General features: G+C 45.9%; 1 protein-coding gene across 1 annotated transcript; it reads right to left on the minus strand.

Annotated features, from left to right (window-relative positions):
* Positions 1-1265: 1265 nt before the first annotated feature.
* Wrap53 (WD repeat containing antisense to TP53) lies at positions 1266-14998 on the minus strand. Its single transcript, XM_020151249.2, has 10 exons — positions 14492-14998; positions 14258-14356; positions 13496-13607; positions 3453-3541; positions 3168-3258; positions 2933-3065; positions 2139-2347; positions 1890-1993; positions 1625-1759; positions 1266-1509 (listed from the first exon to the last, which is right to left on the minus strand). The coding sequence occupies exons 1-10, from the start codon at positions 14878-14880 to the stop codon at positions 1266-1268; spliced, it is 1605 nt and encodes a 534-aa protein (XP_020006838.2). The 5' UTR covers positions 14881-14998.
* Positions 14999-15023: the final 25 nt, after the last annotated feature.

Here is a 15023-nt window from a genome sequence, read left to right on the forward strand (position 1 = left end):
CCCTTTCGCTCCCGCAGCCTCCCCCTCCTCCATCCCAAAACAACACCGCTGCATCCCGGCGGCCCAAAGAGAATAACCTTGAAGGCTAGGCACTTTACAAAGTGCAGCTAAGTTGATAGCCACGACTACCTGTGTGAAGCGGGAGGGCAGAGCCGCCGTTCCCATTGTAGTGATGGAGAAACCGAGATTCAGGGTGGACCCTGTGACTTGCCCAAGGTCAAGTTTGGGATAAAGCCACAAACCATTCGTGGAGTTTGTCACAGCTTCCTGAACCCTTTACTGTTATGTGGGGGTTAGGTGAAAGGCTAACTTGAGCCCTTCTTAGGTGGTTGTGGGGAGAGGAAAGGGGCTACCTACAACCCTAAAGCCGCACTCTACGGGAAAGGCTGTTTCCAATTATCCTGGGGGAAGGGAGGAGTGGCCTTTTTGGGTGTAAGAACCGTGGCTTTCAGCACCTCCCAGCAGGGGAAACATTCCTTTCCTTCCTGCTCAAACCTCCACATGCCTTTCTCTTCCCTTTGATTGTGAGGTCCCCATCACATATCCTGCTGACAGTAGCTCTTCAAAGACCCCCTTTTCGTTTGTTTGGCAAGGTGTGCGGGGAGGAGAACCGCAGACAGAGAAGCAAGGAGACAGGCAGCAGCTACTGAATGAGTAAGCCTCTTGCCCTTGTCCTGCATCTAACAAGAAGAATGTGACATCTGTGTTTTTTCTGCACCTTTGCTCTTTCCTGTGTGTCCTTGACTCTGGCTACTGAGTTGCTCAGTCCTGGGGGAGTCCAGGAAAGGGGAGTACTCCCGCACCCCCTTCCAGAACTAAGTAATGGTCCCTCTGCTGCCGGATGATGGTAGTGTGGAGTGAGCAATGCCTTGTCTGTCACTGTCTGCTCAGTCAGTCTCACACTGTCACACCCAACCATATGACATGGAGCTCCTGCCACTCTTGCTTAGCTCTGCTCACCCTGGCCCTTGCAGCCCACCTTGGGAGTGAGATTTCAAACAGGTTCCCCTTCAGTTTACCAAGTTGCCTAGCAACCAGCCAGTCAATGGCATAAGGCCCCACACCCACCCACTTGACTTCACACCAAGCTCAGCCACCCATTGGCTCCTGCCTGGTCCCACCTCTCAACCTCTGGTTTCAGGAACAATATGCCAGTCCCTACCCAAGCTGGACAAGGGAGCCTACTAATCCCCCTACCCAGCCCCGAATTCTGTCATTTGCCTCCCCAAACAGACACGGAAGACTTGAGTATTACTAAAACCCTTTTATATAAGCTCACCCCCACCACCCTCTGTCCCTCCTTGTCCCTTCTCCCCCCGATCATCAGGGTGACTGGGGTCTGGGCACCCCCCACACCACCAGAGCTGAAGCCGACATTCGAGGTGGGCACGGCACAGGGAGAGCAGAGGAAGGTCCAACTTCTGCTCCCCTTCATCTCCACTCTCAGTGGGCTCTGGAAACACACGCTGACCAGAGGCAGTGGCCAGCAGAGGAAGGCTAGGGTGCAGGCTAGAGGGAGAGAAGGGAAGAGTCTGTCAGCAACTGAGCCAGGATGCTTCCTCCCGGGGGTATTCACCTCCCTCCCCAACCCCTGCCCCAAGCGCCACAGACGAGAACTGAGGACCTCACTCCGTTGGTACAGTCCTGCTGGGGCAGAAAACTCAGCACGGGCTCTGGCTTCTCATCATCACAGGCCCAGCTGGTGTCCCACACAGAGACAGCCCCGCTAGTGCTGCCACTCACCAGGAACTGCCCGCTCCTGGAAGAAAGAGGAGGCTTTCGAGTAGATCAGCATCACCTCTGGGGCAGGAACCCCTCACACCCAGGGTCTGGTACCCTACAGCAGGAGGCACCAGGGCCTTAGACCAGAAGGGGTCACGGTCACTTACGGGTCCAGATCGAAGTAAATGCGCTGATTGGTGGTTACCTCTCGACTTAGAGACCACAGAGGATGAGCAGGCTGCCGAAGGTCCCAGCAAAGCAGCTCAGTGTCCTGCAGATACAGAACAGGAGCCTAGAGTATCCATCCTCCCAATCAACACCTCAACTTTCCCACCTCCTTCTAGCTGCACACTATCTCCCCACTCCTGCCCCACTCCCCACCCACCTGTGTTGGGCTTTCAACTTATGACCCCTACCTTGCGGGCTCCTGAGAAGAAACGGTTGCCATCAGGATGAAAGCAGAGATGAGTGATGCCCCCATGGTGCCCTCCCAGCAAGGCGAGAGGAGAGCCATCATCCCAGGCATAAAGGCCCAGGGAGCGGCCGTAGGAGCCACAGGCATAGAGGGGCTGAGCTGGGCTGAAGGCTATGCAGGAGATGATGCCGCTCTGGCCCTGCTTTTTTGCTAGAGAGGACAAGGAGAGGCCAATGGCACCTGGCATTAACCAGCTAAGGACCTTCGTCCCCTGCCCCAGCACCAACATGCTAGGACTCTAGCATGTCCCCATTCTGTTTATCAAAATCAATATAAAGACCTTTAATGGTTCCTGGATTCTTCAATCCTCCCAAAGAACATAAATGCCCAAGACCCCCTTCTTCCTTCTTAATCCCAATTTTTCCAGGTAGGGATGGACAGTTAAAGGCCTACAGAAAACTCAAGTTTTCTACAGGGCTGGAGGAGAAGCTCAGTTGCAGAGAGCTTGCCTAATACTCATGGGACATTCCCAAAAAAGAATGAAATTAAAAAAAAAAAATCTGTAAAGATTAGAAGATTTTGAGACCAAAAGGTTCCTGTCAGACATGGTATGGGTCCAGGAATGACCCAATTCTCTAACCATTTGGCTGACCTTGGGAAAGTTTCTGCCCTGCTTTTTCTCCTCTACAACCAGGCATAACCTGTCTCCCAGGGATATACTGAGCATGAAGCAAAACCTTGCACTGCAGGTGACACCCTTCCCTCTCCTCCTCCCTAGGAAGCATAGATGCTTACCAAAAGTGGCTCGCACCTCACAATCTCGGCCAGGCCGAGATGTGGCAAAAACCCGCACAGTCCGGTTGAAGCCACAGAAGAGCTGAGAGCCATCCGGGGAGAAGCAGAGTGAATGGGCTGCCGTCAGTTCATCCTAAGGGCAGAAAGGGCTGAAAACTGGCCCTGCAAGCCCTGAGCTGTCCTCAAGGAAGGAGAGCTGGGCCAGGAGCATGGGGCTGGATGGGGAAGTCTGTACCAGGTGGTTGTAGGCACGAAAGGAAGCCCGGAGCTCTCCAGTGAATGCATCCCAGATGTGAATCGGGTTCTCCCTGCTGCTGCTGGCCACACTGAGAGAAACACGGACACTGAGGCCCCAGTGCTGTCAAAGGAAGGGGAGGAAGCCAACTGACCAGCCCTCTCAGCTCCCGTAGGAAGGGCACACTGACCCTTCCTCCTCCCAATAAACCTGAAGCCCGACTCTGAGCACAGAGTCCTCCTGAAACTGGATAGTGAGAGGGTGGTGGCTAATGAAATCACTTACTAGGAGGTATCTGGCTGGGTTGAGGACATCAGAGAATACCAGCAGTAATCATAGATGGTATCACCCTCCACCATTCGAAGGACAGGGGCCTGGACAGAGAGAGATGTGAGAATGTCAGAGTGACTGGCAGGGGAAAGGAGTCAGAGGCTCATGTCCCTACAAGTTTTATGGCACAGCAGAAGACTAACCAGAAAGCAGATGGGGTATTCATAAACAACAGAATCTTTACCTCACTGTTCAAGCATTAACTCCATCTCTAATGTCAGATGTAAGCCACCAAAAGCTATAATGCTTGTAATCCTAGCTACTAGGGAGGCAGAGATCAGGAGGATCTTGGTTCAAAACTAGCCCAGGCAAATAGTTCAGGAGACCTATTCGAAAATACTCAACACAAAACAGGACTGGTGAAATGGCTCAAGTGGTAAAATGCCTGCCTAGCAAGTGTGAGGTTCTGAGTTCAAACCCCAGTGCCACCAAAAAAAACCAAACCAAAACAAAACAAAAAAGCTGTATAGAGTCATACTTTTGGAACTGAAAGTGTGGCTCAAGTGGTACAGTACCTGCTTTGGAAGTGCAAATCCCTGAGTTCAAACCCCAGTCCCACCAAAAACAAAACTAACTTCATACTTTCTCTATTAAAAATGTAAAGAGGAAGAAACAAATCCTACCCCAACCTAGAGACAAATAACCAACCAATAATATATTTAAGTATTTGCTGAACAATAGTAGAGCTGGCAGTATAGCTCAGAAGTAGAGTGGTTGCCTGGCATGTTCAAGGTCCTGGGTTTGATCTCCAGCACTACAAAAAAATTATATAAGTAAATACATAAATAAACATTTCAAACATGCAAAGATCTGAAAAGACAAAACAAGCACTGGGGGATGTAGCTCAGTGGTAGAAAAAAGCAAAAATAAATCAATAAATCAATAAATAAATGTCATAAATAAATCAATGACATTTCCAGAAAAAGAAATACATTAAAAGCTTAAGAAAAAGAAATACATTAAAATCCCTTTCAGCTGACAAAGTGGCTCAAGTGGTGAAAGCACCTGCCCAGTAATCATGAGGTCCTGAGTTCAAACCCCAGTACTGCAAAAAAAAAAAAAAAAAAAATCTTTCATAGCTGGACATGGTGGTACATGCCTGTAATCTCAGCTACCTGGGAGGTGAGGCAGGAGAATCAATAGTTTGAGGCCAACCTAGACAGTTAGTGGTGAGACCCAATCTCAAAACCAAAATACAAACAAAAGGGCTGGGATGGCATAGCTCCACCCTACCACAGCACTGCCTGGGGTGAGGGGGTTGGGATTCCTAACAGAAGCCTTCACTCAGCAGTAAACACTGTCCTGAATTTATCATTCTCATACATATATGAATATGAATATATTCATATAATAGTACTTACCCTTGTGTTACATGACTTTAAGTTTAATATTAATGGTATCTATCGCATGTATGCATCCTGCTGTGAGTGTGGTGAGATTCAGCCAAGGTGATACATTTTACTCTTAACTCACACATTGCACTGCTGCATACAACTTCCTTCTAAATGTACTCAGACTATCTATCCCTCTCATTCTGACAGTCATTGATCATTTATTTCTTGGCTTGTGTGCTTTAACATTCTTGAACCTATGTGGAAGGATTTCTCTACAGTTTCTGCTAAAGGGTAATCTACTGGTCTCTCTATTATGTGCTTTTCCAATTCTGTGAGATAATATGAAAATTTTCCAAAGTGCTCAGCCTAATTTACCCACCCAGCAGTAGCATATAAAAGGGCCTGGTGCAAGTTGGGCATTAGTGGCTCACATCTATAATCCTAACTACTTGGGAAGCTGAGAATGGTTCCAGGGCAGCCCAGGCAATTAAGTTTCATGAGACGCATCTCAACAGGAAAAAGCTGGGTATGGTGGCACACACGTAACATCCCAGCTAAGGCCAGAAGCCTAAAACAGGAGAATTGTAGTCTAGGTGGGCCTGGCAAAAAGTGAGACCCTAAGTCCAAAAATAACCAGAGTAAAGCTGGGCACCAGTGGCTCATGCCTATAATCCTAGTTACTCAGGAGGCAGAGATCAAGAGGATGAAGGTTTGAAGCCAGCCCAGGTAAACAGGTCGCAAAACCTAACTCGAAAATACCCTTCACAAAAAGGACTGGTGGGGTGGCTCAAGGTGTAAGCCCTGAGTTCAAGCTCCAGTACTGCAAAAAAAAACTGAAGGTGCAGCTCAAGCACTACAACGCCTGCCTAGGAAGTGCAAAGCCCTGAGTTCAAATCCTAGTTACCCTCTCCCCTCCAAAATAAGGGGTCTGGTGCTCTTTATCCTCTTGGTATTGTCAAACTTTTTCTTTTGTGTGTGTGTGGGTGGGGGGAGGATCAAACCCAGGGCCTTGCAAATGCTAGACAGGCGCTCTACTACTGAGCTACACCCAGCAAGCACATTGCCAGAAGTTAAATTTTTCTGTTTGAAGGTTGTGAAATGGCATTTTGTTATGGCATGAATCTGCATTTCCATCATCACTATAAAACAGGCTTACATGGCTTTCTCTATTTATCAGCCATTTAATTTAAGAACACATTTTCATAATTTCTGCCCATTTTTCTACTAGGTTGTTGTCTTTTACTTACTGATTTGAAGACACTCTTTTAATAGTCCAGACACCAGTCGTTCTTCAACTACTTCAGTGTAACATCATCCAGCCGTGACTTCAGTTTCCACCCCAACACTCTAAATCCGTGCAAATGACTACCTGGTGGACAGCTCCACTTAGATGTCCCACAGACACCTCAGACTCAATTTGTTCATAACAGACCCAGCACCTGCTACTCCTCCTGGGCCTCACATTGGTTTTCAAGTCTGGAATGTGTGCCCCAGCCCTGCCCACCACTGCTCTTCACTCCCTCTCCACTCCTAGCCCAATCTAAAACCAAATCTGCCAATTCCTCCTCTGGGTTTCTCTAGACTCTCGTCTCCTCCATTCCACCTAAGATTCCATTACAACCACTGCTTTCTTACCAACATTTCTAAAAAAAAAAAAAAAAAAAAAGACTTCCAGTACTATGCTCCTGCCCCTGAACTCCCTCTCATCTCTATCTGCTCACTTTCTGAAAACGGTTTCATCCCATGATTTGTACCAAAAGGTAAACTCATCGTGCTCTCAACCATAGGCCTTCACATGTACTAGTCTCCAAGTCTGCAATATTCTTCCTTAGCTTCTCCATAACTCCTCTGGATTGAATCCCCATCATTCTGAACTCATATGCTTCTTCCTCTGGGAAGCCTTCTTTAACCCTTAGTGCTGTGCAAGGTGCCCCTGCTCCATGTTCCCACACTGCCCTGTGCTCCTCACTCTGCACAGTCCCTAGCTGAGACAGTAGGAGTCATGTCTGCCTTACTCGCCACAGTATTCCCAACACCTAGTGCACAATCAGCAGTCAGTAAATAATGTTTTCATGAGCAAATGGAGATAGAAAACTGTTTCAGTAACACAAGGCTCAAAATATTAGGACCTTGAATTAAAACGATGGGGTAGAGTGGGTGGATCAGAAATATGAGGTAGACATAATGAGATTTGGTAATTAATTGGATGTGGGGGATTAGGAAGATTAAAGGATGAGACAGAGGCTTCTGCCTTGAATACATGAGGCCATAAAGATGATGGAAGACTTGGGGGGAACATAGGAAGGCTATGAGATGCCAATACCCTTGGTGAGTGAGAGAGAATCAGATAGCAAAAGCTGGGCATGGGGGTAGAGGGAGGAAGTAGAGGCAGGAGGACCTCAAGTTCCAGACCAGTCTTGACTATATAGCAAATTTGAGGCCAGCATGGGTTACATAGCAAGACACTGTCTAATCTGAAAAAAAAAAAAAAAAAAAAAACCTGCAAAAATGAAAGAATAATTGCCTGCCTGTCTCTAGCATTTGGAAATGAGAACACCTCAACCTCCATCCTCGATCTGAGAGATGAAGGGGCAGGACACAAGGCTCTTCTGAATAGGGCAAGAAGGGCAGCAAGAGCCACATGATAGGGTAAGGACTCAGGGAAGAGAGGCTGGGGAATTAAGAAGAGTTCCAGAAAGTGCAAAAATATATAAGGGAAGGGAGAGAAACTGGGAAACTACGTTGGGAAGAAGACCTAGTTCACACAGGTATATGGAAATACAGTCATCTCAGTATCCAGGAGCATTGGTTCAGGGACACCTCCACAGATATGAGAATCTGTAGATGCTCAAATCTGTAATACATGGCATAGTATTTGCATAGAACTTATGCACACCTTCCCAATATATTTTAATCATCTCTATGCAACTTATAATTCCTAATACAATACAAATGCTATGCAAATAGTTGTCACACTGTATTGTTTAGGAATGTAATGACAAGGGAAAATATCTGTACATATTCAGTACAGACTCAATTCTTTTTTTTCCAAATATTTGGGATCTGTGGTTGGCTGAATCCACAGATGCAGCAATCATGGATACAGAGGACCACCTGTACACAAAAGTACTCTCCCACAATTTATTTCCCCCCTAATATGTATGTATGTGTGTGTGTGTTTTCAGAACTAGGAACTGAACCCAGGGCTTTGTGCATGGCAGACAAGCACTCTACTCTGAGCTACACTGCCAATTTATATAAATTCTATCTCCAAATGCTAAACTCACAAACATGAAAAATAAGGACACCTAGCTGAGCATGGTGGCTCACTAGCTCACAAGTAGCTATAATTCTAGCTACTTGGGAGTCTGAGAGCAGGATGATTGCAGTTCAAGGCCAGCACAGGGAAATATTTTGTGAGACCCCCATCTCCAAAATATCCAGAGCAAAATGGACTGGAAGTATGGCTCAAGCAGTAGACCACCTGTTTTGCAAGCATGAAGCCCTGAGTTCAAATCCCAGCCCCACCAAAAAAAGAATCTCCCTCTGTGCAAGGTTCTGGGTTCAATTCTCTGCAAGAAGAAAGAGAAGAGAAGAAAGGAGAAAAGAACCTACCTCAAAATACAAGAAGACATTTACTGAAGATTTTTCTTTTCCCTTGGAGTAGGGTCTCACCAGTTGGTTTCAAACTTTTTTTTCTTTTTTTTTTTTTTTTTTTTCAGTACCAGGGCTTGAACTCAGGGCCTACACCTTGAGCCATTCCACCAGCCCTTTTTGTGTTAGGTATTTTCTAAATAGGGTCTCTCAAACTTATTTGCCTAGGCTGACTTCCAACTGCAATCCTCCTGATCTCTACCTCCTGAGTAGCCTGGATTACAGGCATGAGCCACCAGTGCCGGGCTGGCTTCAAACTCTTGATCTTCCTGCCTCAGTCTCCAGAATGCTGGAATTATAGGTGTGTGTCACCATGCCTAGTTATCTGAAGAGTAATTTATAATATTATAATCCTAGAAACACCACCCATGGAAGGAAAAAAGAGAGAGCAGAGGGGAGAAGAGAAGGGAGAAACGGGGAGAGGAGAGGAGAGGGGAGAATAGAGGGGAAAGGGGAGAGGAAAGGAACAGAAAGGATCAAAAGCACTCAATGCAATGTCACACACAATTAAACACAGTAACTGTGAAGACTGGACCACCATGAAAAACATTTAGGATATAACTGTTCAAAGGGAAAAAATCAGGAGGCAAAACTATCTATTGCAATGATTACAAGCACATAAAAAGCTTCAGTACTTGGACAGAGTTTTTGGAAAGAATGTAAAAACAATTTCAAGCACTTAAGCTTTGTAGAGTGATAGGTAATGATGACTTTTCCCTTATTAACATTCCTGTTTCTCCAAAACAAGTGTGTGCCATAAATACTCAACCTCCCAACTTTCCCAGAGTCTAACCACACTGGTCAAAAATGACCATACTGCTCCTAACCTCTCAGGATAGCTGTACCATTGCCCCTGGTTCTGAAACACCACCAGCTTCTTCTGTTCAGGAACCAGGGCTTTGAGTGCTGCATACCTTCCCATAGAACTCACATGATGCAGCCTCTGGTCTAGTCAATACATGTTAGGTAAGTATTTATGACCAAGCCACCCTTCTTTCAGGAGGCCATCAAGATTCACATCCCACTGGTGGAGTGGCTCAAGTGGTAAAAGCATGTGCCTAGCAATCATGAGGCCAAATTCAAACCCCAGTACTGCCAAAAATTAAAAGACTCACATCCCCCTCCCCTATTAATCCCAGGCACTACAGAAGTCCCAATCTTCTGGGTCATGTATCACCATGACCTGTGCACTGCTCTATACACATCTCAATCCCAACTCCATACTCTTTCCAGCCCAAATCCTTAAACTGGGGCCCATGAAATTCCTACTCTAGGATCCAAAAACACCCTTATTTTTCCTTTTTGTCTCAGAATGCCTCATTCACCCTTCTAGACTTGCTTGGCCTGGCTACCTGCTGTGGTCCTCTCAAGCTAAGGTGTCTTTAATGCTTACCCCTTCCTCAGTACACACTTCAAGACAGGAGATAGGTGGGGATCACCTTGGTCCTCATCATCATGTTCAAATCTTTCCCTTTCCCAAACCCAGTTTTGGTTTTTATTTTTTGCAGTTCTGGGGTTTGAACTCGGCCTCATGCTTGATGGGCAGGTGCTCTACCACTTAGGTCACTCTACTAGTCCTTTTTTGGTGTTGAGTTTTTTCAAGATAGGGTCTTGCAAATTATTTGCCCAGGCTGGCTTCAAACCAAGATCCTGATCTCTGCCTCCTGAGTAGCTAGGATTATGGGCATCAGCCACCGGTACCTGGCTCCCTTCAGTTCTTGACATCAGCGTTGCTACCCCCAGTTTGTCACCCTTTTTCATTCCCTGAGTCTTTCCCTGCTGGTTCTCCATCTTGTTCCCTATAGATCCTCCTGTTAACGTTCATCTTCCTGTTAACGTTCTTGGTGACTTCCACTTCCACAGGACCTATGGTCCTCTCTGATCAACACAGTCTTCTCTCAAGGTATTACCTTGGTCCACTCCCTTACTTCCTTCAGGTCTCTGCTCAGATGTCACCTTAATACTGACATCCTGACTGACAGAGAGGCTCAAAGTGGTACAGCACTGGCCTAGCAAGTGTAAAGCACTGAGTTCGAACCCCAGTGCCAAAAAAGTAATGACATCCTTTATAAAATTGGAATTCACTCTTCCAATCCTCTCCCCTGCTTTACTTTTCCCTATAGCATCTATTATCTATATGTATTTGTGTGTGTGTAAATATATATATATTACAGTCACTAGCCAGGATAGATGTACAACCACACTAAATACATGGTAATACCTGGTGGCAGTGGCACAAGCCTGGGCAACATGGGAGAATCTGTCTTTTTTTTTTTTTTTTTTGAGGGGGAGGTGGCAACCAACATCCGGTAGGCACTGGGCAAAGAACAACATAGAAGGTCTTCAACTTACGATGGTTCAACTTAATTTTTACACATTATAATGATGCAGACTATTGAAACAATGTGACTCAGTAAAACCCATGCTTCTTATTTTGAACTGTGACCTTTTCCCAGGCTAGAGATATGTGGTATCACACCGTATAGCACACTATTTTGTTAAGCTGTGATGTTCAGTAATGTTAAGTGTATTAAATGCAACCTCAACTTACGACATTTGTATCTCATGACACAACTCTTCATAAGTCAAAGAGCACCTACACTCCATTCCTCAGTGATTTTGGTTTTCTACTCTCTACAACAGATCATTTTGTGCCTTCTGCTAGCTATTTCCACACAGACCCTGAAAACCTCCCTTTATACTTCACTTAGAATATAGAAACCAAGAATATCTACATCTTCCAACCACCAAAGAACTGCCTCCAGATGCTCCTCGGCCTTTCTTAACTCTGTTATTTTCTCTCTCTTCTACAGCCTAGCTATAGTTTAAATGTGTCAAAAAGTTATACCCCAAATTCATATATTGTTCGTATTTGGAGGTAAGCAGAGTTAGATGAGGTCATGGGGTGGGGCCCCATGATGGGATTAATGGCTTTAAGAGCAGGAGAAGAGATCCAGGTTTTTACACTCCCACCATGTGATGCCTTCTGGCAGGTTGTAATAAAGAAGGCTCTCACCAAATATGGCCCATGATCTTGGACTTTCCAGCCTCCTGAACTGTGAGAAAAAGTCTTTTCTTTAACAAATTACTCAGTCTCAGGTGCTCTGTTGTGGCAACACAAAACAGACAAAGACAAAGATCATTTCCTTCCTCTGCTAGGTTATTCCTGACATCACAAAAGCACCCAATAAATCCTTCTTTGGCTCCAAATTCCCTCTGGTTACATTTATTGACTTCCTTTCACTGTGAACCTTCACCTATACTTTTTCTTCTACCCACTCTAATTGGCTTCTTCCTTCCGTCGTTCCTCTGAGAGTGCTCTTGTAGAGGTCACTAATCCTCTCAAGTCATTCTCTAAGTCCACCTCACTCCACCTTTCAGCAGCATCAGTCATGACTACCTCCACCTTTGTCACTTCCACCCTAATCCTGGATACTGGAGAACACTCAAGACTTGGGGTGGGGGGGCAGGAGGAGGGAGGCATGGCTCAAGTAGTGGAGGGCCTTCCTAGCAAGTTCAAGGCTGAATCCAAACCTCAGTACCAAAAGAAAAAAAAAAAAGGCTCTGCACAGATCTTCTCCATCTACACCCTCTAGAGACTGAATCCATGCAATCCATGCTCAAGACATAAGATACCATCTATGTGCTCTGCTTCTCAAAGCATATTCCCAACCTCAATCTCTCCCCTTACCTTGACATTTTACATTTAATGTACCTAAAACCTCCTCATATTCCTGCTTCCTCCTCTGAGTAAATAAAGTGTTCCACTGTCCACCTAGATGCAAAAATCTGAACATGATCTTTAACTGCTTCTTTCTCTGTACCTCTACATCCAATGGATCAACAAATCCTACAAAATATACTTCAAATCCATCCTCATTGCTCCTGACAACACCTCACCAACTCACCATGATCTTTCTCCTGGACTGTGATAAATGGCATTCTAGTAGGTCTCCCTGATTTCACTCTTGTTCACCCAGAAGCCATTCACTCTTCTCTTTTAAAACTCTCCCATGGATTCTCAAATAGACCCCAAAAGGCCTATATGAACAAAACTCTACATGATGTGGCTGCTAGTAACCGCTCTAACCTTACCCCACTCTCCTCCACATGGGCATTCTTGCTGTTCTGTGAACATACAAGACTCTCAGCTTTGAGTCTTGGTAATATCAGTGCCTCTTCCTAGAAGACTCTTTCCATGGCTCTTTCTTCACATGACTGATCCACTGTCATTCCTCCTCAGGACTCAGCTCAAATATCTCCTTTTCAGAGTCCTTCATTTTGTTTGCTTCCATCACAGCATCTATTTTATTTTACTTAACAATTTTTTTTTTTTTTTGCAGTACTGGGGCTTGAACTCAGGGCCTACACCTTGAGCCACTCCACCAGCCCTTTTTGTGCTAAGTATTTTCGAAACAGGTCTTGTGACCTATTTGCCTGAGCTGGCTTCGAACCATTTCCACCTGATCTCTGCCTCCTGAGTAGCGAGGATTACAGGTGTCAACCACCGGCACCTGGCTTAACAATTTTTTTTAAGAGATGGGGGTCTTGCTATGCTGCCCAGGCTGAACTGGAACTACTGGGCTCATGCAATCCTCCTACCTCGGTTTCCTAGAGCATTTATTTTAATCTGTAATGATCTTGACTATTTGTTGGTTTACATTTGCAAACCACACAACAAAGACAACCAGCTCTTCATCTATCTTGTTCCACCTCCTTATCATCCCAGCACCAACCACAATGACTGACATATTAGTAGTCATTGAGCAAGTATCTATAAATAAACACTGTCCAGTACTTTTCTAAAAAAAAAACACATTTCTGACTAAAGAAAGGACAGACATCTCATTAGTTCAGAATTCAGGGCAGAAAATGCTATACATGGAAATTCATAATGAAGGAAAGTCCTGTGTGTGAAGAGGAGACCCACAGACTGTATTTTCTCCATCCACTTGAAGGACTTAAATGTGCAGTGTCTGACAAAAGGGCAAAGTCAGCCCCTATTCTTACCATTTCTGTATACTCCATCTGCTCCCCCTCATTGTACAGCTCTGGCGGGAGGTTGTAAATCCTCAAGATGTTATCTGCACTATTGGTCAAGATGCAGGAACCATCAGGGGCCCTAGAAACACAGCAAAAAATTAAGAAACTGGACAGACCTATGCCTTCCCAGTGTAGGGTCAGGGATATTTTTGAAAATATGGTTCGTAAGCCCCTGAATTCTTAAGGGAAGCTAAAAAGTCCTAGCTAAAACTTGAGCTCATGACTAGCATGGGAGTGCATGCCTGTTACCCCAGCTACTTTTGAACCACAGTTCAAGATCAGCCTGGGCAACTTAGCCAGTCTCTGTCTGGAGAATAAAGTAAAAAAGAGTTGAAGCTGTAGCTCAGTGGCAGGAAGCTTTGCTTGCCTACCACCTAGGGCCAGACCCTAGGTTCAATCCCCAGTACCAAAAGAAAAATCTTGAACAGTCCTCTTAGGGATTCCTCCGCCCACCTCTCTCTAGTAGATCCTTTCCTCAAATAAGTGTGGGAGGTTGCTTTTGTTTTTTCATACAGTGTCTCACTATGGAGTCAAGTCCAAGAGAAAGATCATGGTGAGTTGGTGAGGCGTTGTCAGGAGAGATGAGGCCTTGAACTCACTATCCTCCCGCTTCAGTTTCCAAAGTGCTGGGATTACAGGCGTGCACCATAACAGTCAGCCAGGTAAGTAGATGTTTTAAGGTGAAAATTCTGGGGGTGGTCATCTTCCTGCCCCATTGTACTTACTTACCACTTACAGCCTTTCAAGAAGTTTTCAGGTTGGGCGCTGAACTCGGACCAGGAGCCACTGAGAAATCGAGGTAACTGGGAGAAGCTATAGTTCCAAATGCTGAAAGATGGAGAAACAACAAACGTGGGTCTCCAGAGCAAAGAAGAAATGGGCCTGGCGAAGTGGGGCTGAGGAATGATGGATAAGGTCTCTCTCACTTCCACTCTCAGATTCCAGGGTCAACTTGACACTTACGTGTCTCCCTCATCGTCGAGAGCGGGTTCCTCAGACACACCTTCCATGGCTTCTCCAGACTCCAACTCTGGCCCGTTCGTTTCTTCTGCAAGAAGGCTCGCATTTTCAGAAAGTTCTTGCTCCTCGATTCGAGGAGCATTAAACTCGGCTTCCAGGGCAGTGGAGAGAGGAGCTGGGTTCCCCTCCCCTAACCCTTCGGACACAGTTAAGGCAGAAACAGAATCTGAGGACATCCGGGACTGGTTATCCCCATCTGATGGAGGTGGCATCAATTCAGGGTCTGCATTTTTATCCATCGGGGAAGCCTGGGGAGAGAGATGCGCTGGAGCCGCAGCCTGGTTTGAAGAGAGGCTGTCCGGAACTAAGAGCCGCTCCTCCGACATCTTCATACTCCACTGCAAACATTGGCCTCGGTCCGACAACCCTCTTTCCCGGTGAGAACCTCTTCAAAGTTCTCAGGGATCCGGACGCAAAACAGAAGAGCATCCCCCGCCCCCCCAACCCCCACCCCGTGCCTTCCTTCCTCTTCCGG

This window comes from Castor canadensis, chromosome 11, assembly GCF_047511655.1.
Source record: "Castor canadensis chromosome 11, mCasCan1.hap1v2, whole genome shotgun sequence".
Taxonomy (NCBI): domain Eukaryota; kingdom Metazoa; phylum Chordata; class Mammalia; order Rodentia; family Castoridae; genus Castor; species Castor canadensis.